This window comes from Gobio gobio, assembly GCF_949357685.1.
Source record: "Gobio gobio genome assembly, chromosome: 18".
In the NCBI taxonomy this organism is placed as follows: domain Eukaryota; kingdom Metazoa; phylum Chordata; class Actinopteri; order Cypriniformes; family Gobionidae; genus Gobio; species Gobio gobio.
The window spans coordinates 8,098,358-8,122,649 of record NC_137111.1 but is presented as its reverse complement, the minus strand read 5'-3'; the positions used below and the strand labels follow the sequence as shown (position 1 = coordinate 8,122,649).

The following is a 24,292-nucleotide window of genomic DNA, read 5'->3' as shown; positions in this document are numbered from 1 at the left end:
GGGAGGAGCCGATCCCATGGTAAGCTACCGCCCACTTTAAGTCAGGGAGCCTCTGACTAATAAGGAGTTACCACTCACCACAGCACTATCAGAATGAGTGATAGTGCTGTGTGTTCATTTGTGTTCTTTGTGTTCTTTGTGTTAATTTCAGCCAAAAAGTCACTTTTTTTTTTACCCATTTAAGTACTTTATATGTCATTTTTATAAGTTGCTTATTTCTCTGTATTTAAACATTCTTAAAAACATTTGGGATAATGTAAGTACACAAGTCAACAAAATAAATCGAACATTGTTCTTGTGGTTTTTAGATATTTTAATCCAAAAATCTTACATACTGTGCCTTTAATAGGCACCTGGTTAGCACGTTGTGTAAGACTCACTCATAGCCCATCAGACTGATCAAATGTCAAAGCAAAAGACAACAACCAGATACGAAACGTACCTTTCTAAACAAAGCAAGTTTGACAGCAGTTTGTTTGTTTTTTAATTCTGATTCATCCTGCAGTTTGAAATGTCTGTAACACATTGAACAAGTAAACTAAAGATTGATACAAACATTCTGAAAGACAAGAGTTTCTCTTGAACCTACATATGCCTCCTGCTGTTCGGCCTTTCAATCAACAGTGGCCATTTTTCCAGAAAGAGTGAGCGCTAAGTATATCCTGCCAATGAAGGTCAGCTATTAGTGGGGCGGTCCCACGGAAACGCTCCTACCTGCTGCTCTCGGGTGGAGGGTCGGGCAGGCGGGCGGTCGAGCGCCTGGAGAAACCAGACAATGAAGCCCAATCACCAACAACCACCATTCAAATCAAGGACTGATTGAAGTAGTGCCGCAATTACCTTCCTGAGTAGAGCTTTGTTTTTCCACCGTCATCCACTCCACTCTTCTTCCTCCTCACAAATCTCCTCCATTTGTTTAAAAGGGCATCGACAAGGACGCGGACAGTCTCTTACAACAGAAGCGGGAGAAAGGGGTCAGAGAGGTGGAACACTGTGTTAGCAAGTTGACTTCCAGTCAAGTGAGTCTGAGTTTGAGAGTGAAGGGGGAGTCCTGGAGACAGGGGAAGAAAATTGTCATGAGATTTCAGAGAGGTTGTTTCTTTGCTTACTACACTGAAGTAACAAGGGTCTTGTAGGTTTTCCAAAGATTTTGAACAAGCAACATATCTAAACAAGCTCCCTACCCGCCCTCGCTCTCCCAGCAGCCCTCTCCTCATCAGTGTTCCTCTCCAGGGAATCTCATGAGAGCTGTACAGACATAGACTGTAAAAAAATATGGACATAGTGTCCGTGACGTCACCCATAGGATTCTTATGAGCCGTTCTGAAGCGCAAAGTATGGACGAGATGGCAGTTGCCATCTTGGCAGCGCGTCATCGCGCGTCACTCCCGGATAACAGAAAATGGACAAAAAGGCGGGACGTGGGCGGAGCTGAAGTGACGCGATCACTAACAGACAGCAGATAAATGGCAATCCACCTGTCACTCGAAGTGGCTACGCCCTTAATTATGCAGAACTTTAATGCTTTATATAATGTAAACGAATGAGTTCTAAAAAAATTCACCCCCCTCACAGTCGTCCTAAAGGGCAAAATTAGCCGTATTGACCAAAACCACAATTTGTACCAGACTGTAAACATGTTTTAATCTGCTGTAAAGTTGGGCATTTTAACATGGGGCTCAATGAGATTCTACTCCCTTCTGGAGCCTGTCCCTAGCGGCCAGTCGTTGAATATCAGTATATGTCACTTCCGCTTTGGCTTCAAGAGAAACTGCGGGAGGTTGCCGCTTGTGTACAGATCATAATTCACCCCAAAAACTGTGACACAACGACACAATGTCCCTGCCATTGACGCGTTTTTCTGGCAATCCATGTTTTCTCTGAAATACGTTAGGGGGCGCTGTTGCTCATCTTCTGAAATTGTACAGCATCTCCAGATCCAAAATAAAGCAAAAAAAAAAGGATCTTCGTAAACCAGGAGCGGATAGAAGATTGCATACGCGCAAGTAAGCTAATGTGGTCATTAAACATTCAACAGCATATAAGTGAAAACTGCCTAACGTTACAGAATGAAATGTGGAACTCATGAAGAGGTAACGACTGTGGAAGCTTTAGGGGTGTTGATGGACTGTTGATCTACTCAACGTATGTTTTGATCATCGTTCTGAATCCAGCTATGCGACGCAAGTGTTTTTTGCTAGCTTCAGCCCTACGCAGTTATCTTTTTCACGCCATGTTGTTTATATAGCAAATGCACTTGCGCCCATCTGTTCACCCATGGGTGTGCTGGTCTGAAAACCAGGTGTGTTCAGGCGCATTGTTGGTGTGTTACTATTTTGAGGAACTGAAAATGACTGCGCCATTGACCAACAAAAACCTGGTCTAAAGTCAGACCACAGTATTTTTGGTATTATTTAAACGGCACGTTAGTAATATGTGCCTATAAGCGGGTGCACAATGTGCGTACACTCTGCTTATTACACACACAGGGATGCGCAGCAGCACACAAACATTTTTAAATATTAAAAATAAAATGATTCCTCTTTGGAGAAGTGTGCAGTCTTTCCGCTCACATGTAAATAGCGAATCCGCCATGGTGCAAGCGCAACTGGGAATTTAAAGGGAATGGGAGATGAGATTCTGATTGGTTTATTGCCCGTCACACCCAAAACACACCCATGACTATAATAGGGGCAACCCTTTTGGACCATGCGCCTGGTGCGACGACTGTTTTTTCTGTTGTTAAACTAGTAAAAGTGGATTCGGACACGCCCTAAGGGCACCTAAGTGCAACGTTTATTAACGTTTTAAAGCCATATCAATCTTAACTTCAGATATATGGTTTTCTGAGCGAAGCACGCACACAGAAAGCTGGATGTCAGACAGTGCGTCTGGTGAGTACTAAACTAAGTTCTCTTACACATGTTATTGCGCTTAAACTCTCAAATACACACAAGGTTATTTCAGAAACACAAAAAGTTCGCAGAAACACAGCCGATTATGTCTGTGAACATAAACAGCAAGTAAAGAAATCACGTGTATATTAGATCTGTGTATTAAAGTGAAAGCAGGGTAATATACAGTACCTACTGCTATATATGCTGTTAATATGAATGAGATTTTCTGTTATATGATGGTTTAAAAAAAGAGGAGAGGGTGATTTTTTACCATTATAGGGTGGTTGTGTACACACTGCCGACAGACATTTGTTGAAAAAAGGGAATTTTGCATCATGGGTCCCCTTTAAAAGCAATTTTATAATATAGCTGCAAGCAGCAATACCGGGGCCAAGCGCAACAGAAGCAAAGAAGGAAGCTAGCAGCAGACCAACTGAAAAATGAGTGAAGACATTTGAAGACAATTTTAAGTAAAAATGTTAAAACCCCACATTAAAACATTGAGTTGTATAGAGCCAATGTCATGTTTTGTTCTATTATAGTGCCACCGAGAGGCACAATCCTACAATTTTTTTGTGTGTCATCGGAGTGAGCCCATACATGTGTGTGTCAATTTTGGTGAAAATATCTAATTTCTTTTTGGAGTTATAGACATTTATATGAAAAAACACGTAAAAAATGAGTGACACCTGACTTTGATTTGATTTTACTACCCCTTACTATCAATATTTTGACATTTGGGCATTAGTGTACAGTTATCGGCCTATGTTTCCGAACTTCTGATGCTTGTTTCGTCTCGATCTGACTAGCGGTTTCGGCGATATCAGCTAACGTTTTATAAGCGCTAAATTACCACGCTGCACAAACCAAAGGCCGAAACCTGGCAAGTCTGGTATCGTTGGACTCGGCAAGGATTCAAGAGACAAAAAAATATGAAAATTCCCATGAAAATAAGTCAATCACACCCAAAAAATTGTCCACTAGGTGGCGCTGTTTAGAAACTTCTCAGGCTTCTTCTGGGCATCGTGCTGATGACCCATACCGAGTTTCGTGACAATCCGTTCATGCGTTCCTAAAATACAGCATTTTAGCACATAATTAAAAATGTCTGACAGCCAAAATGGCAGATATGCTATAATGGATATCAGTCGACTCGGCATGTCATCCTGAATGTAATGAGACTTTTATGATTTTTGGACAGACGGTTCAGAAGTTATAAGCAAAAATAGCCATTTTTCTTATCTCTGGACCAGTAGGTGGTGCTGTGCCGAAACGCTGCAGGTTGCCTCAGGTCATGCTTGTGATGACATGTACCAAGTTTGGTTTGAATACAATGAAGCGTTGCGGAGATATAGCCTTAAGTGTGTTTTGCAACCGCTACGTAAAATTTGTTTGCGCGATTATCAAAAAACGATTTGACGAATCAACTTGAATTCCGTAAATTTTTGTCAGCATGGTCTGAAGATGATCTGGTTCAATTTTTGTGAAAATTGGAGCAACGGCCTAGGAGAAGTCCGCAAAAGTAGGTTTTTTTCAGTTTTTCAGGGAAAATTTTCATGACAGAAAATGACGTCACATTGTGCAATCGAACTGGCTTGAGCCAAGGAATCAGAGGGAAAAAGAATAGAATTTAGTTTCTATCCATTAGGTTTCAAAAGTTATTAACATAAACATGAGTGAAACTTTGGACAGGTGGTGGCGCTAGAGAGATTGTTTTAGAGACTCCAAAATTGGTGTGGTTAATGTTGGGCCAGTCCTCTATCCGTGTGCCAAACTTTCCCGCAAACGGTTCTATGGGCTGCCATAGACTTCAATGGCGGAATAATAATAAGAAATCTAACGGTTTCAATAGGTGCCTCCGCACCTTCAGTGCTTGGCCCCTAAATATGATGCAAAGTTGTGTAACTGTACACAGTCAGTGGGATTCATGCCTCTCTGTGTCTTCCAGGACTCCAGTGCTGGTGTTTCAATGTGCTGAGCGTCACGTGATCTGCCTGGACTGCTTCCACCTGTACTGTGTGACCAGACTCAATGAGCGGCAGTTTATCCAGGAGCCGCTGGTGGGCTACTCCCTGCCCTGCGCAGGTAAACATACCTTAAATGTTCCTGGACATGAATGGCTATTAGTGTGCGCGCGCGTGCGTGTGTGTGTGTGTGTGTGTTTCTGTATTTGGTGTGTTTGTGTGCACAGGCTGCTGTGTTTGGCAGTGATTGATGGTGGTGTGTTGGTGGCTGCAGTGAAGAGGAGATACTATCAAATTGTTCTCCTTCACTCTCTCACGCACACATTCGCACACACAGGGCCCTCGCCGTGCCCCCGTTGGCCCACTACATCCGTTAATGCCACCCGGTAATGGGGCTCCGGGGAGAAGCATTGACCCCCTATCAGGCAGAACACCCCACCAATCTCTCACACGCTGTATCTCTCTGTATCTACCGCTGTCTTGCCCTTGCACTCCTTCAATTGTTTCGCTGCCATTCTCCTCTCTTGCTGATATTTTTTTGTATTTCTCATTTTTTGCTCTAAGTACTTAGGTTTTGCTTCGGCTGCATCTGCTGTTTGTTAACATTAGTTCACTACACTAGTTAACATGAACTAAAAATGAAAAATGTTTTTTATTAATTAATAATGCTATTTCATGCATTCTGACGTATTTACACTGTTAAAGAGTTGATTCTCATGCTAAACATGGCCAAAATTTCAAAAAATGAGTTGGACGTATGAGGTGGAGTATTTCTGTGTCAAATACAGGGAGTGCAGAATTATTAGGCACGTTGATTTTCTGATCATATTTTTTTTCCTGGCACATTTGACCAATTCCAAACCACAGTAATCCTAATAACTACTATTGATTTAGTATTTAATAATGTATAAGTGATATACAATTGTTCATGAAGGCTGGAAATGAAAATCACCTTATATTCAGGTGTGCAGAATTATTAGGCATGTTTTCTTTTACAGATAAATTGAGCCAAAAAAGAGATTTAACTCAGACTGAAAAGTCAAAAAGCATTAAATGCCCATGAGAAGGATGCAATACTAATGCAATACTAGACATTGCAGTTAAGGCATGACCATTGGACAGTCAAATGCTCGTTGGGTCAGCAGGGTCAGACAAAAACATGTGGCGGAGAAAAGACACCTGTTAACTGCAAAAGAATGAAGAATTAAGCTGAAGAATTAAGGGTGAAACCATCAGGAACCCTTTAGTCTCCAGCGCCACCATTTTCCAGAGCTGCAACCTACCTGGAGTCTCCAGAAGTGCAGGTGTCAGGATCTCAGAGACTTCAGTTAGGTAAAGAATCCTAAAAAATGACCCCCACTAGATAAGAATCACAAGCTGAAGTGTTGTAAAATACATGAAGCCTGCTTTTTTATGATCGTTTATGAACAGGTCATTGAATCTTTGATACAAACAATTCATTCAAAGCGCTGAATCATTCAGTAACACACTGTCACTGTGGCATGCGTTATGGTTCTGCTATGATCTTTGTTTGGAACGATTTTCGCTGCTGAAATCGAACAAAAACACTCAATAGGGCATCTAAAATGTAAGTGACTTCACGTTAATTAATTGATTTCTCCTCGAGAGGCTGCGCGAGCGTCAACAACGCAACATTGTTACCGTCAGTTTATTAATAAAATTGCATTTTGGTGATTCCATAGTTGTTTTTTGTTAATGATGTTTTAATCTGTCTAGTAAAATTCTCTTTCACTTGCCCCTTCAAACAATCCACTAGTCCCACAAACATTGTTCTTTAACTTGTAAGAATACACATTTAAGGGCTGTCAAGTTATTAACGAAATCAATATAAGAAATAATAACTCTTATAATATGCATTTTTTAATCTTTTTATTAATTGATTTCCCGTGTCACAGACAGTCATACTGACTGCTGCTAATCTGTGTCCACAGATATAGCCCTACCGCAGCTCGTGTGTGAACACATCACACCTGAAATTTACGCGTCTGTGTTGATGGATGATTTAGTCACGTAGACAGGTCCTGGCAGCTGTTCGTTACAGTGTTCGGGAACCGTTAAACAGAACTAAATTAATATTATTATTACTGGTAAAGTTACCGGGTACGGGACATTTTCTCACTGGTTTCCAACTCCCAACATGCACACCCACACGCACACACATCTGTGCAATCGTCCCATCTCACCAACAGTTTAATACTAAGCACTGGACTAAAGCGCATCCAAACGTGGTCAGAGAAGGGCGTCATCGCATGAACCGATCGCATGAACGTTCAGAAACAGCAGTCGCATCGTCTCAAACTGCCCAACGAATCACTCAATTCTTATTGGCTACCTGCCAATGTGGCCGGTAGATTGACAGTGTTACCCGCCAATTGCAAAATTCACCCGTATTTGGCGCGTGGTCGTGTGTTAATTTCAGGCCCAGGACACGGTACACGGTGAAATAAACTCCAGCACAGCTACAACAACCATAATGAAATGATCTTCACAATAGATAATGCTTTACAATGAACTAGAGAGAGAGATACATATGGCAGTTAATCTGTCACCTGTCGAATAATAAAAATGCCATCATCTCCGCATCGCTTTTACAACATTTCAAATCCCTCAGTTCTACCAGAAAGACTCGGGAGAATAAATACTGTGACAATTATCCATTTATTAACAACCCAGCAAGCAATAAAGTACTTTGGCATAGGCCCCGTCCGTAGCTCGCAATCTGAGGGTCCGGACTCTGCATATCCTGCCTGAAGACGAAGGCAGAGACGCAGCCGACCCCCCGTGAGGTGTGGAAGGGACCATCCTGGTGGTGGTGGGGTGGATGTAGGGAAGGATTTGTCTTGGAGGTGGTGGGGAGGATGGCGGTGAATTGGAGCGTCAGCATCTGCGAACTCAGACATGAGTAGTTACCGATCTTTTATGCCCAAGTATTAGAATGTGATTGGATAGATAAAAAATTGAAGTGACGTGACAATTAAGTCTTCCTGGCAGAACTTATGCTAAAGCTTTCATTTCTCGCCATCTCCGGAGCCAAGCTGATGTTGATTCTGGTTTTATTACAAGCTCTGCCACATTCTCTTTTCTCCAGCAGACTCTCCTCTGTTCGGCGTTTGTTTTAAATGGGTGCTTCCCCGGAGTTTGTCGATTTACAACTTTGATTTGACAACTAACCTATGCCACTCCCACACCAGACACACGTCAAAGTAGCCGGATATGACGAGGCATGCACGGGCGAATAACGTATGTATGTAATTTCCCATGATCGATCCCAAATCATCCCAACAGGTCTGAAATATAAACACTTATAATAGGCTTACCATAGTGAATCAGGGTAAAACACATTTTGGAAGAAGTATTTATGATGTATTGAGTCGTTATTTAAAAATTGTTAATTTTGGACAAAAAGTTACCTCTAATGTTGATTTATAATACATTATCAGAATAAATAGTTGCATCTTAATATTATTTAATGGATGTGAGCTAACGGGAACTAAAATTGACAAAGATTAATACATAGTGTAATAAATGTCTTGCTCATTGTTAATGTTAATGCGTGTAAAGTGTTACCAGACAGTCAAACAAAACTTTAAGTGCACAGTTCATATCAGCGCTGGGTAGCGATGGGGTTTGGAAGGAATTTAATGATTCACCTTCACCTTGTTATTCAATAACCTATTCTTTATTAGAATAATTAGTCCCATTTTTTAAAATGTACATGAATTACATTTAAAAATGTAAATTAATCTAAACATAAATGTCCTGAAATTCCAACATTAATTTGAACCCTAAAGTCATATTAGTTCATTTATTACAACACACATCTGTTCCAAATATGCATCTCTAACTACATGTTATCATGTGAACAGGCAGTCAGTAATTATACTGATTTATAAGGATGCTCCACCCAAAAATGGAAAATTCTCTCATCATTTGCTCACCCTCATGTCTTCCCAGGTGTACAGTATATAACCCATGTATGCCAGTTAGCCAGAAATGGGTTATAGCTTTAAAAGTGTGAAATATTAGTATTTTTCTTGCACTCACACCCCTATAATTTAGCTTCAGAAGACATTGATTCCTATTCTGGGGTAATATTACCGTCCTGTACACTTTGTGTGATTTTTGAAGTGTCAACTTCTCTCCACTTGCATTATATAAACTCACAGAGATGGATTATTTTTCTACAGAAGATTGTGAGTTAAAGATGAGAGGGTTTATATTTTTGGGTGGAGTATCCCTTTAAGTCTTGTGAGCCTGTAAGATAACTGATTTGAGACTGATTCATGAGTCCTTTTTCATTAAGAGGCCGTTTTCTGACCGAGCTTTTGAGACTCATTTGTTCATGAATCAGACTACACTGGCCATGTTGTGTGTTTGTTGTTGCACACTGATAAAAATGATTTTGTGGTGAAGTAAATACTACAGAAAAAACTAATGTAATTTCAACATGAAAAAGTTAGTTCAGGCAAAATTTTTAAAAACAAACTAAATCCTAAAGCCTATTAGTACTCAATTCAAGCTTGTAGGAATTAAAGTGTAAATATCAACGTTATAAAGTTAAGTAAAACTACTCTACTTTTCTAATTCTGGTGTTCCCATCACGCACTGGGGTTTGAATAATTAATTTGGTTGATTATTCGCTGTTTTCCAGCTGTATTTACACTGTTTTATCATTGCTATGTTGTTAGGTTTAGTAACTTGCCATTTTGTGACATTTGGAGTTAATTTTCTACTCAAATTGACACATTCATACTCAAAAACGACCCATTACATGTTACCGTCACTGTGTATTGTGTACCAAGTATTGAGGTCTCGTTGTTTAAGTACAGTGTTATTTCTATTATGTAGATATGGAATCTGTGAAAATGTGAATAATTTTAACTAAATAAGAGAGATCATACAAAATGCATGTTATTTTTTATTTAGTGCTGTCCTGAATAAGATATTTTATAGTCAACAAGGCAAAAAATAGCTGAATTTATTAAAATGACCCCGATCAAAATTTTATAAACCCTTGATTCTCAATACTGTGTCGTTCCCTGGATGATCCACGGCTGTGTGTGTGTTTTGTGATGTTGTGCTTGAGTCTCTTGTTTGTCCTGAGCAATTAAATTGCCCAACGTTCTTCAGAAAAATCCTCCAGGTCCAGCATATTCTTCAGTTTTCCAGCATCTTTTGCATATTTGAACCCTTTCCAGCAGGGACTGTATGATTTTGAGATCCATCTTTTCACACTGAGGACGATTGAGGGACTCAAACACAACTATTAAAAAAAGTTTCAAACATTCAATGATGCTCCAGAACAGGGGCGTAAATCACGGGGGGGACGGGGGGGGACAGGACCCCCCCAATCTGAGGGCTGTCCCCCCCTAAAAACCATGCTGAGTATTGTAAATAATATAATGATATATACTTAAAATACATGTGTAAGTAGTAAAACAATACAAAAGCAAACAGAACAAAAGAAATGCGTTTAAGTTTAGAAAAATGTTGAGTTCCCCCCTCCCCCCTTGCCCCACAGTGGTTTGATCCACCGCGCACCTCAACTAACTTAACGTTACCCATAGAACGTAAAAAAAACTACAACACAAGTTTGGGGAGACAACAAGCCCTTCAGACAGCAGTTATGAAACTCCAGTAAGCTGTCAATACTATTTTATTCACTTTAAACATCAGATGAACTCTTTCTGACTCTTTTCTCTTTAATACAGATTAGGCAAAACACTGTTAACATCACTTGCCCACCGCGGCACCGCCCCGGGCCACCGTCGTTTTCATTTTTATAGTAATAAAATAATTTTGTTTAGTTAGAGAACAGACACAACAATTAAAAACTGCACGAGCCGAACGAGAGTCAGATTTCATTCATCACTAGAGCAAACAGCTGACAGACAAGATGATCGCGGAACATTTGGTTTCAAAGCGAAATGTAAAACTGCCTATTTAAGGGAGTGTGTCATTGTACTGTTTTCTTGCTGTGTTTTTCATTAAGAATAATAGGCTAATGAACCCATAATTCAAGCAACCCGAACCCGCCCTCGAATTTGCGCTAATTCTAAATCTAAAGTAGCCTATATACGGACGGCCGCTCCGCCAGATCTGTGTTGGGCTTACTGCAGTTGAATATCTAAAGATCTGAATATCGTAGTATACAATACTATGTGTAGCCAGGATACAAGATAATTTAATAATTATAATATGACTGCGTGGGGAACCTTACTCATATTTAAACAATTATCGCTTTGTGTTGTTGGTCAGATAAAATGACAGAGAAAAGAAAAACGGACATTAGATCATTTTTCAGTGCACCAAAACGCCAAATTAGCACAAAATGTTTTTTTTTAATTATTATTATTATTATTATTATTATTTTTTGTGGTACACATATCCTTACAAGTACGATTTTGGCTGTATTATTTGTGTCCCCTTCAAAAATTGCTCTTGGGAAATTTCATGTTTATCGTCCCCCCCTACTGTTAGATGAAATTTACGCCCCTGCTCCAGAAGGAAACACGATGCATTAAGAGCCGGGGGTGAAAACTTATTGAATTTGAAGATCAAGGTAAATTATACTTAATTTGTTTTCCGGGAAACATGTAAGTATCTTCTGTAGCTTCCGAAGGGAAGTACTAAATGAAAATATATATATATATATTTTAGTGCTGGGCATCGATTAAAAAAAATTAACTAATTAATCGCATTTTTTTCTGTAATTAATCGCGATTAATCGCAAGTTTTTAATATTTTACGTTTTTAATATTTTGATATTGTAATAATTTCAGTTACTCTCCAAATTAATGTATAAACAATTTAAAGGCAGCATATTTTATGTGTTGTATTGTCATTTTTTTATGAATGAAGGCCAGTATCACTTATACTTATGTCTGTATGAAACATTAATGACGTTACATTACAGTATAACTGAAAGCTCCCAATTTCAACATTTATTAGGTTTTAAAAAAAACAACTTTTAATTTAACTTAAAACAATCTTTACATAAACCCAAAATAATAAATGTTATATTTACCCATGACCTTCCCTGTTATACATATACAGAAATATAATAGTTATCTTTCTTAACTGCATAAATAATAAATTAAATATAGATGAATCATCATTAAAGCTACAATTTTCTCTGTTCCCGTTGTTCTTTGATGAACATTAATGACAGGCTTCATCAGTGCTCCTGTCACTTTAAGAACAGCCGCGGATCTCACGCGCTGTCCCGCGCATCTCATTTCCTCACAACTCTTTAAGTTAATTTAAGACGTTATTTAACTAATTTAAGACTCCTAATATGAGAATACTCAAAATCCTCTGTGTTATTGTTTGTTCAAGAGCAAAAGAGAACTCGATGTGAGCAGGAAACTGACGCGAGTCTGTCTATGCGTCGAGTGTGTGTGTGTGTGTGTGTGTGTGTGTGTGTGTGTGTGTCCCTTGATTAGCTGACATGAGACGCATCCACACAGACAGGACACTGACACACACACACACACAAACACAGGACATTGGTATACAGCGCGTTCTCTTGTGTCTTGTCGCGCTTGGAAGCATTTACATGAATAAGAGCGATGATCATGTAACGCTAAGCAAAAATGGATATAAAAACGGACGCTGCGTTATTTGCGTTAAATATTTTTTAATGCGTTAAGCTGAAAAAAATTAATCGCCCGCGTTAACGCGTTAATTTGCCCTGCCCTAAAAATATCTTATTCAGGACAGTACTAAATAAAAATATTTTTCACAGATTCTGCAAGCGGTTCACATACTTTTTCTTGCAACTGTAGTATCTATACATTATCTATTGTGTTATTTACTTAGATATTTCTAAGTAAAATGTACACTTTAAAAGTGTGGTTTAATTCAATGTTATATTTGAGTAAAATATATTGCAAAGGAAACTTCAACTAAGTTCAACTAGAAATGACTCAACCTTTTACTGGCCAAGTCAAAATGACTTATTTTTACTTAACTTAGTTAAGTAGAGTTTAGTTAATTCCGTATTTGAAATTTACTTAAAAAATATGCGTGCCAAAACTTGCCAAAGAAAAATTAAGTAAATCTTACTTTTTTGTTTAATTTTTTTTTCAGTGCATGCATTGTCAGTCTTTTTCTTATTGCGTACATTTGATTCAGATTGCAACTCAAAACTTTTATTTTTGTCATGATACTGTAGATTCAGTAGCAGCACAGGAATCACTTTGAGTATTTTGGTATGATCTTCTGTCCACATCCACAGAAAAAATGTTGACTTTAAAAAACTGTTAAATCATTTGAAAATCATGAATTATTCTGTACCAGTATTTTATTTTTAAGAACACATTATCAAAAGTGACAGTAAAGACATTTATTTTCCTATTTTTCTTTTTTCAAATAAATGCTGTTCTTTTGAACTTTCTAATCATCAAAGAATCCTGAAAAAAATCCCTGTTTCCAACATTGATAATAATCATAAATGTTGCGCGGAAAATCCTCATATTAGAATGATTTGTGAAGGATCATGTGACACTGAAGACTGGAGTAATGAGGCTGAAAATTCAGCTTTGATCACAGGAATACATTACATCTAAAAATATATTACAAATAAAAACAAGTGTTTTAAATTGTAAAAAATATTTCACAATAGTACTGTTTTTACTGTATTTTTTTAAATATATGCAGCCTAGATATGTATATATACAGGCGCATACAGGTTCTTTAGTGAGTGTTTGTCTGGGTGTGTGTGTGTGTGTGTACTTGTGTTACTGTTGTGACAGCGTGTCTTTGTGGCCATCTATCACTGTGTGTGTGACTGCAGACTGGAGATTGTGTAGAAAGGTCAGACATCAGCCTTAAATGCCATTTCCACTTTTAAACAACTTTCAACAGTCCAGCCAAAGCACGCTTGTCCAAAAAGGCGCAGATAAAAGAGGCCAGACACATCTACGAAATGTGAAGAAATGATCGGCTGCCTCCGATAAACACAATTGTGTGAGCTTAAGAAGATTTTTCCTCTGAAAATACAGCGGAAGCCAACGCAGCCTTAACCTTCTTCTGAAATGCGCTTTAACATAACACCATATTACAAGCTGACCTCAAAGGCACAAAATCTCCACTTAACATTTAGTCACACACACAGCACACAGCTTGCTGTGTGACCGAGCAGGATGTGAGATCCCTCCTCTCCTGTTGCTCTATCTGAATCATTAGCGTTAAGAACAAATTGAATTTTACAGATGCAAATGTGCTGAAAAAAGACAGCAGTAATGTATAATGTGCTTCTTTTTAACTCTAAATCAGGCCATTATTTTGAATGGGTCACATAATGTATCGTGATTCGTGACAAATGGGATTTTCTGTGATCTTTGGAACGCATGTTTAGTCATGTGACGCATATTGTACCAATAGATATGTATGTTAATACCGCTATTGTGCCAGTTATGTGCTATTTACTTTCTCACAGTTGCTAAAATATGTTACTTTGCACACTTCATATCACAGTCCTGCAAGGATGACAGAAAATGTACTCGCATTTGCTGTCCTGTGCAGGGCTGTTGCCAGGGAATTCTGAGCCCCTTGAAAAAAACATTGACGTTGGCCCCCCACGCCCTCCACTTATATCATATACGGTATATACACTGAAACAAATTATTCGTTGAATTTACTCAATTTTTTTTAACGTTAAGTGGTTGCAATCAATTTATTTTATCTCAATTTACACAAAAACACATGCAATTCCCATAAAACCAATTCATTTTTTAAATTAAAATCAAAAAACTAAATTTAAATTATTTAAACGAGCACAAATTAATTATGCTTAATTTAATCAAGCCATAATCATTTTTTTCAGTGTACGGTAACGGTAGGCATATAAAATATGGGCATGGAGGCCCACATCTGGTGCCATGCACCTAATAAGGGTTTCTTACAAAATAACTAAACAGACAAATAAATAAATGCTAAGAAAGGTTACTGCTTTTACACTCTAAAAAAAAAAGGTTCTATATGGCACCAAAAATGGTTCTTGGCTCGTAATTATAGGGGAACCTTTTTTAGTTCTATATAGCACCAATTTTGGTGCTTCAGTGGTTCTTCAGCGGTTCTCCAGATGTGCTATATAGCACCTTAGTCAAAGAACCAGTGAAGAACCAGTGAAGAACCTCTGAAGAGCGTGTTTTTTTTTTTAGAGTGTACTTATTTTATATACAAAGTTGTATATAAAATATTATATAAAAATGGCATTAAGCGATTAATAACTTTGTTTACAGTCATCAAGCAATTATGCAAGACAAAAAAATAAATAACAACGAAAGACAAGAAATTGATCAAATGATAAAATAACCTTTTTTTTTTTTTTAAGTAGGCCTACCAGCAATACAGTAGGCCTATAGAATGTCTTTCCAGCCTAACAGCTGAGATAAATATTCAAAATGAAAATGAATGCAGTCAAATGTAGAATAAAACCACTGAAGTTTCTCACTGTCTTAATTTTTGATGAAGATAATGTACTATTTTATTAAATAAAGCTAATAAATGTATCCATCAATAGCAGTGAGTTTGCGTTTTCTTGACAGTATTGTTAAATGTATCACATCACCATGTGACATGCATATATTTCTGCATGTTATACAAACAAACAAAACGACATAATTGCGCAAAAACTTTGAGCACGTAATAATTCGGGCGGTGTGCTCCGTGCTGGTATACAGAGATATGACAGTACCGGAGTGCGTGAGTGGCCAATTCCCGCAGAGAAAATATCGGGGCACGGCATCCCATGACACCGGCTTGTCTTGTTAAAGAACATTTTGGTAGACCTCTCCAATTTTCCTGGCCCCCCTTTCCTTTTCATGAATTTACTGGTTCCCAGATTTTTTTCCTGACATTTTTCAGTCAGTTTCACTTCCACTGTAACTTTGCTTCTAACTTCAACTGTTCTCGGAGCAGCCTCAACTGTGATTGTTTTTTCTGTTTACTATCTGGGGTGGGACTTTTGGGTCTTTCTGCTGTTTTCTGCTGATTAAGCTGAAAAATGTATAATTATATACTATTTTTAGGGAGGGGGGAACGAGGAGATTTTAAATAGTTATTTAACTAAATTGAATGTTTTTGTGGTTTTCATTGATCCATCAGGAATACAAGTGGATATATTATAATGATTCATAAGAGTAGAGGAATATATAGCACAACTACTGAATTTAGTGGAGCCCCCTGCTGTGGATGCTCCTATAATTGTCACCACCTTTCACCCCATTAGCGATGGCCCTGGTCCTGTGGCAAAGCACGAGTAGAGTTGCGTTTTTGACCAAACATAATAATGGTTGACAGAGTGCGACCTGGACACATCAATGAATGGTGAGATATGTTGCTAAATAAACTGGTCCTGACAGAAGAATTGTGTGATAACTTTATTATGTCTGTATCATCTCAGTGAGCTTTTATGGGGTTTTACGCATGCACCGTAAGTTGAATTTGGCATGTACTGACGCTTCAGTGTGGATGAGAAACTTTTGGAAAACACTAGTGTGGACGGAGAGCGTTTTGAAACGAAAACTCATTTTTCAAATCTATACGGATTAATGTAGACGTAGCCCAAAGCGGATACATTTGAAAACGCTGTCTTCGCATTGTAGTGTGGACAGTGAAGACAGAGGTATTTGAAAACAATGACGCATGTTTAGTAGGGATCGACCGATATGGATTTTTTTAGTGCCGATGCCGTTACCGTTTTTTTTTTAATCAACCTAAGCCGGTGACCGATACGGGCTGCCAATTTTCTTGAGCCGATACTGCTTTTGCTCCCTCAATTTACATCATAACAATGACACAATGATCATGATGATAACAATTTAAAATTTAAAAAAGGAACATTAACTAAAAAAAAATTATATTTAACAAATAGTAAAAACAGGTGAGGTAGAACAAGAAAAAAAAATTGCTTGTACTATTGTACCTATTGCACACAGTATCAACAAGCAAGCAGCATAATAAAGTGCACACTGACTGTACTATACTTCATTTTAAAACTATTTACAACCTAGTCATTTAATGCTTAGGTGCACTTAACTTAATCTCTTGTAGAGCAACACCAGTGGTAATTCAGGGGGGGAAAAAATCACCCAATGCTCCACGTGAAACTTTGGTCTATCGACCTTTTACCATCATGTCAATTCTCAATTGATTTTGATTAATCTGCGCGAGGGAGGGAGAGCAAGACAGTTTGAAGACGGTGAGAGACAGTGACAGACTCTCTGCTCGTTCTCTCAGCAACAGTCTGTAAATAATGGCAGGAAAAAAATATCGGCAAACGATCCCGATACAAGTAAAAATCGCAAATATCGGCCCGATATATAGGTCGGCCGATATATCGGTCTAACACTAATGTTTAGTCATGTGACGCATATTGCACCAATAGGTATTCATGTTTATACCACTATATTGTGCCTGTTGTGTACTATGTATAAAATATGTTACTTCGAGCACTCTTCATATCGCAGTCCTGCAAAGATGACACAAAATGTACTCGCAATTGCTGTCCTGTGGCAAAACATAAGAGCAGTTGCGTTTTAGACCAAACATATAATGGTGAGTGAGTGCAGCCTGGAGGCATCAGTGAAAGGTGAAATATGTTGCTTAATAAAATGATCCTGCCATAAGAATCGGTCTTTGACAGTCACGTGGGTTTGTTGTGTGTAACGTCACCGCGGCGCCATTTTTGAGTTATCGCTACTGACTGACTCGTATTGAAGATATGATAAGAGTAGAGATAACAAATAAATAACTTGCAAAACTGGAGAAGCAAAAGAAAAATGAGAAAAGCTGTACCGCGATTACCTCAATAAAGATGCTAGGGGCCGTTATTTGGAATATAGATCCATATGAGCTGACTGAAGTTGGAGCACTAACAACGCATTGCTACCTCCATCCTCATACCTCGACATTGTCAACTATCTTGTTTATGGTATAAGCGCATATAGCTGTAAATCTCTTGAAGCCCACGGACATTATACCAATGGCTGGGTACAGGATTTATTTACATTCCGATCGAAGGACTGCGACAACACAGTAGTATCAGCAAAAGTGGGATTGCTGTAATGATACTGATGTCATGTTAACTGTATAATTCATTAATGATTAAGGATGGCTTGTTTAGTTTGAACGCGCTGCGAGTAGGAAGAATGTATAATTATTATTTAATACCAAGTTACCCCCTTTTCATACATTTTGGTTATTTAAAACAAGTCATCATCATGAAACAAAATGTCTGACATTAATAGTGAGAATTTAATAGTGTATTTTACTATAGTACATTCGGAGATATGTTTGAAAAGGTGATGCTTAAAAATGTATCCGGATTAATGTAGACGTAGCCTTATTCTATTCACTTAAAATTAAGGGTCAATATCATTCTTGGGAATTACCATTTCTACAATGATTTTGAACCAACAGGTGACATTGCAGAAGGTTTCTTGCCATTGCAAGTTGACTGAAAGTATAAACAAGACTTCAGACACGCACTCCCGCTCGCTCCGCCGCCCGCTTTCTGTTCCAGCGAAATCACTAAATAAAGTGCAACCTGACGCCCCCATTTCTGATGTAGATCCGCTGAGACGCAGTAGCTATTTTGCTCTGTTTATTAAAAGTTATATGTGCAGGTGGATTTTGAACCCACTCACATCAAAAGCATGAATCATACCACTTACTGATATTTGTATATTTATCTGTAAATGTGCACATTTCATTTTTGATCATTTATTTTAATCTGATGGTCTTTTTGCAAGTGCTAACTTTCGCTTTTTACCCTAAAGAGCTATTTCTACCTTCTATTTAACCCATAAAAATGTCTTTTGTTGACAATTATTGTATTCATGTGGATTGGCTGTCTGCAAGAATCTGTAGGAAATTATGTTGACAAAAAAGTATTATAAAAGTAGTCCACGTGACAGAGGAAGTTTTCAGATACTGTGCAATAGTTTTGTGTGAGGAAAAGACTGAAATATTTTTGTCTTGGCAGATCTGCCCTAGCTCTCCCTTGTGCATTCGTGAGAGAAATAACAGTGTCCAATTTTTGAACAAATCATTCACTTGAGTTGGATCGTTTTAATCATTTGTTCATGTATCAGACCGATACAACATGTTCTCACATATGGACGCTTGGTCGGGGTCACTTTTTAGCCTTATGCGCCAGATCAAGATCATTCTTTGCATGCATTTGTAAAAGTAGAATTGGTTTGATAAAGATTTATACTTTCATAGATATTTTGGAGCACCTAACCTTACCCTAAACCAAACACAGATAAAACACGTAACTGGCAGATAAAAGTAGTCACAGATACTTGTTGCAAAATCAGACAACAACAAAAAAAACATATGAAAGTATTAAAAGCTACTTATGTTGCATTCCAAGTCATCTAAAGTCATACGATATCTTTATATGAAGAATAGAGTGAAACCTAAAGGGGACCTTATTTTTTTTAAATGAATATTTGAATATCTTCCTTGAGGTTAATTCATAATGTTTATAAAGTTTTGCATGCACACACCTACACACACACACAAAACGTGGAAAAACTATTATTTTCAACCCTCATCCTCATTCTGTCTGAAATGCTGAAATTATCTGTTTTTAAAGGGTGGCTGGTCCCACTTTATATTAGGTGGCCTTAACTACTATGTACTTACATTAAAAAAAAATAAGAACAATGTACTTATTGTGTTCATATTGTATTGCAAAACACTTGCTGGTATTGAGGTGGGATACGGGTAGGGTTATGAACAGGTGTGGTGGTATGGGTAAGTTTAAGGGTAGGGTTAGGAGTAAAACATGTATGTGCACAATAGGTGCAGGGTTAAGGCCACCTAATGTAAACTGGGTCCGGGTGGCTCCTTTAACACTTGTCGGCCACTGTTATGAATGGCTAACATCACTGCATAAGAAGCAGTATCAACACAAAGTGTTTTAAAAACGTTCTCCATATAAAACTGTCATTTACAGACAAAGCATTGACTGATTCATCTGTCAACAAAAGTCTCTTTGTAAGTTCCATTACACTGTGCCTCATATTCAAAGCTATCTGCTGTCAAATTCTCCAAACAAACGTCTCGGTTACGTATGTAACCCTCGTTCCCTGAGGAGGGAACGGAGACGTACGTTAGTGACTAACGAATGGGGGTTTCGCTTAGAAGCCAATCATCTTCTTCGTATTCAACAGCGCCCAATGGCAGTGCCAATGCCATGGGCATGCGGAATTTGCATGCGTAACTCCGCCCCACCTCGTGGGTATATCAGGAAGTACGCTGGCAACATCGCATTATGTTACTGCTGCAGGAGCCAAGACTGAACTCCGCGTTCCAGGCAGCACAGCTGACGTGGCAAAGGAAACGTACATCTCCGTTCCCTCCTCAGGGAACGAGGGTTACATACGTAACCGAGACGTTCCCTTTCGTTCAGTCACTACGACGTACGTTAGTGACTAACAACGCCACTCAACTGTCATCCAGTGCCCTGCGTAAGTGTGAGACCTGCCACTTAAGGCCGTAGGACTCCCACTTATCACAGGAATACCAAGGTACACTGGGAAGCATATCCCAGTGAGGGAATGCCAAGATGCCTACCGTAGGGAGGACTTAGAGAATACACATATGACCCGCTGAGGGTTGCATATGGAAGATCTCTAGGGTACCAGCCGAAGGTGGATTTTTAACCCTAGGGGTGGCAGGGACTTGCCAAGGGAAAGACACCTGCTCACTGAGGAGGCTTACGGTGGGAATACTCGTGTGGGGGTCGCCGGAGGGGAACCATGCACACGGAGCACCTGGCCGGACATGAGGGTCTGGGCTCGAAAGGGCAGACTGAACTGATGTCGGCGTAAGCAGTGCTGGAGGAGCTCAGGGCTCTCGGGGAGCTCACCTGAGGAAAATATCGCACGTATCCAGTCCTGGGAGTGGAATGGCGAGCAAGCGAAGACACCTGAGCCTGGCCCATTACCGGCCACCCGTAGGGGCGAGTACATAGTCGGACACTGGCTCCACTCGGAGATTGTAGAATCTGGCGAATGTGTTGGGTGTCGCCCAGCCTGCAGCTCTGCAGATGTCTGTTAGCGAGGCGCAATGCGCTAGAGCCCAAGAGGAGGCCACACTCCGGGTGGAGTGTGCCCTCACACCAAGGGGACATGGTCGGCCTTGCTGCTGGTATGCCAAAACAATGGTGTCCACTATCCAGTGAGACAACCTCTGCTTTGAGAGAGCGCTTCCCTTCCGCTCTCCACCATAACAGACAAAGAGCTGGTCTGAGGTCCTGAAACACTGCGTCATGTCTACGTAGGCGCGGAGAGCGCGTACTGGACAGAGCAATGCCAAGGCTGGGTCTGCCTCCTCCAAAGGCAGCGCTTGCAGGTTCACCACCTGATCTCGGAACGGAGTGGTAGGAACCTTGGGCACATATCCGGGCCGGGGTCTCAGGATCACGTGAGAGTTAGCCGGCCTGAACTCAAGGCACGCTTCGTCAACCGAAAATGCTTGCAGGTCCCCGACCCTCTTAAGCGAGGCCAATGCGGTCAGCAGAGCCGTCTTCATAGACAAGAACTTAATCTCGGCCGACCGCAAAGGCTCAAAGGGAGGCCTCTGCAGAGCACTTAAGACTACTGAGAGGTCCCAAGAGGGAACGAGAGGAGAGCGAGGAGGATTCAGTCTCCTCGCCCCCCTCAGGAACCTGATGATCAGGTCGTGCTGACTTACCTTTTTGTCTCCCAGGAGATCGTGGTAGGCAGATATTGCGGCCACGTACACTTTAAGGGTGGAGGGAGACAGCCTTCGCTCCACCCCCTCCTGGAGAAACGATAGCACGGACCCGATCGGGCATTTCCAGGGGTCTTCTTGGCGGGAAGAGCACCATGTGACGAAGAGGTTCCACTTCAACGCATAGAGACGTCGTGTAGACTCAGCTCTAGCGGAAGTGATGGTAGCGACCACCGCAGGTGGAAGGCTACTCAAACCTACCGTGTCCCGTCCAGAAGCCACACGTGGAGCTTCCAGAACGCTGGACGCGGGTGCCAAAAGGTGCCCCGTCTCTGAGTAAGGAGGTCCGGTCTCAGAGGAATAGGCCAGGGAGGGGCTGTCGCAAGGAGTAAGAGTTCTGGGAACCAGGTCTGGCCGTGCCAAAGCGGGGCGACCAAAATGACCTGCTCCTTGTCCTCCCTGATCTTGCACAGTACCCGTGCAAGAAGGCTCACTGGGGGAAACGCATACTTGCGTAGCCCTGACGGCCAGCTGTGCGCCAGTGCATCCGTGCCGAGGGTGCCCTCGGTCAGGGAATAATACAGGGAGCAATGGGAAGAGTCCTGGGAGGCAAACAGATCTACCTGTGCGTCGCCGAACCGTTCCCATATCAGCTGGATCGTCTGGGGGTGGAGTCTCCACTCTCCGGGGAGAGGCTGAAACCGTGAGAGCTCGTCGGCTGCACAGTTCAGGTCTCCAGGGATGTGGACAGCACGAAGGGACCTCAGGCGCTTCTGACTCCACAAAACGAGATGGCGGGCGAGTTGAGACATACGGTGGGAGCGTAGACCGCCCTGGTAGTTGATGTACGCTACTACGGCCGTGTTGTCTGTCCTGACTAGCACATGTTGACCCTTCAGCAACGCTCGGAAGCGGTGCAGGGCGAACCGTACAGCCAGTAACTCGAGGCAATTGACATGCAGAAGGCGCTGGGGTCCTGTCCAGGAGCCCGCGGCTGCTTGTCCATTGCACATGGCACCCCAGCCCGTGGATGATGCATCTGTTGTCACAACAACATGCCGGGAAGCTCGTTCTAAGGACACTCCGGTCCGTAGAAACTTGAGGTTCGACCACGGGGTGAGTGTCTGTAAGCAGGCCCGGGTCACTGGGACCCGGAGCGTGCCAGACCGCCATGCCCATCTCGGGACTCGATCGCGTAGCCAGTGCTGAAGCGGTCTCATATGAAGCAATCCGAGCGGCGTTACCGCGGCTGCAGATGCCATATGCCCCAGGAGCCTCTGAAAGTGTTTCAGTGGAACCGCACTCTTGCCCTCGAGTTGTCGAAGGGAAGTCAGCAGAGACTGCGCGCGCTCGCTCGATAGCTGCGCGCACATGGCGACCGAGTCGATATCCATACCGAGAAAAGAGATCCTCTGCGCGGGGCAAAGTTTGCTCTTCTCCCAGTTGACCCGAAGGCCCAGACGGGCTAGGTGATGGAGCACCAAATCTCTGTGTCCGCAAACCTGCTCTCGAGAGGGACCCAGTATGAGCCAGTCGTCGAGGTAGTTCAGGATGCGGACCCCGTGCTGCCGAAGGGGCGCAAGGGCTGCCTCGGCAATCTTCGTAAAGACGCGAGGGGACAGAGATAGCCCGAACGGTAGAACCGCGTACTGATATGCCCGCCCCTCGAAAGCAAACCGTAGGAACGGTCTGTGTCGAGGCAAAATGGAGACATGGAAGTAGGCGTCCTTCAGGTCGATCGCTGCAAACCAATCGTGTGGACGAACGCATTCGAAAAGGCGTTTCGCTGTCAACATCTTGAACGGAAACCGGTGAAGGTAACGGTTCAAGACGCGCAGGTCCAGGATTGGCCGTAGCCCACCGGTCTTTTTGGGTACAATGAAGTACGGGCTGTAAAACCCGCAATTCATCTCGGCTGGAGGGACAGGTTCGATCGCACCCTTCGCCAGTAGGGTGGCAATCTCCGCTCGTTGGCCCCGATCATGGTGGAACGGACTCCCCGGAAGCAGGGAGGAACCTGCGCGAACTGAATCGCGTAGCCGCGCCTGACGGTCCGCTCGACCCAGCGGGACAGCCCTGGAAGCTGAAGCCAGACATCCAGAAACTGCACCAGCGGGCCCGGACATGGGAGGCTGTGGGGCGTCCCGGTGCGGGGGCACGGTTGACAGCTGCGTCCTGACAGAGGAGACCAGGGAAGGACGCACGTTCCACTGGGGTCTGCTCTGCCAGGAGGCTGGCGACAGAGTGGGATGCGAGTGGCGGGACCCGTGGGTGGCGCGCACCGTCATCACCGGACTCTGTGGGCTCAGGGATGGGAGTGTTAATTCTTTCTTTGACCAACATAGGGTGCTGCTGACCCGGGGGCCAGCAGCTGAACATAGGATTCTCCCCCGGCCCTCCACCGGGGGAAGGAGTGGTCCTGCTACCATCTCCTCGAAAGAATTTCCCATCCCTGAGCCGTCCGTCTCAGGAGCGCCGCTTGGCCTGGCGTTTAGCGGGGCGGCCTGATGGGACTTGGACGCCTTCCTACGGCTTCCTCCGCGACCCGGCCCGGGTGAAGGCTGCTGCTTGGACCGGGTGGGAGGGGCGGGAGCCTTAGGAGGGCGTCCTCGGCGTGGAGCAGACTGAGGCGACTGTGCCGGCGCCTGGGTGGAGGCAGCAGCTGGCCGCCGGGGCAGTACATGTTTGATTGCC

At 41.8% G+C, this 24,292-nt stretch overlaps 1 protein-coding gene across 3 annotated transcripts in view; it reads left to right on the top strand.

Moving 5' to 3' along the window:
• prkn (parkin RBR E3 ubiquitin protein ligase) overlaps positions 1 to 24,292 on the top strand; it is a 286,452-nt gene that overhangs the window by 138,266 nt on the left and 123,894 nt on the right. For all 3 annotated transcript variants that reach the window (XM_079842894.1, XM_079842895.1, XM_079842893.1), the window contains one exon: positions 4,846 to 4,982. In XM_079842894.1, the coding sequence (XP_079699020.1) occupies positions 4,846 to 4,982 (137 nt within the window). The remainder of the gene's footprint in view (positions 1 to 4,845; positions 4,983 to 24,292) is intronic.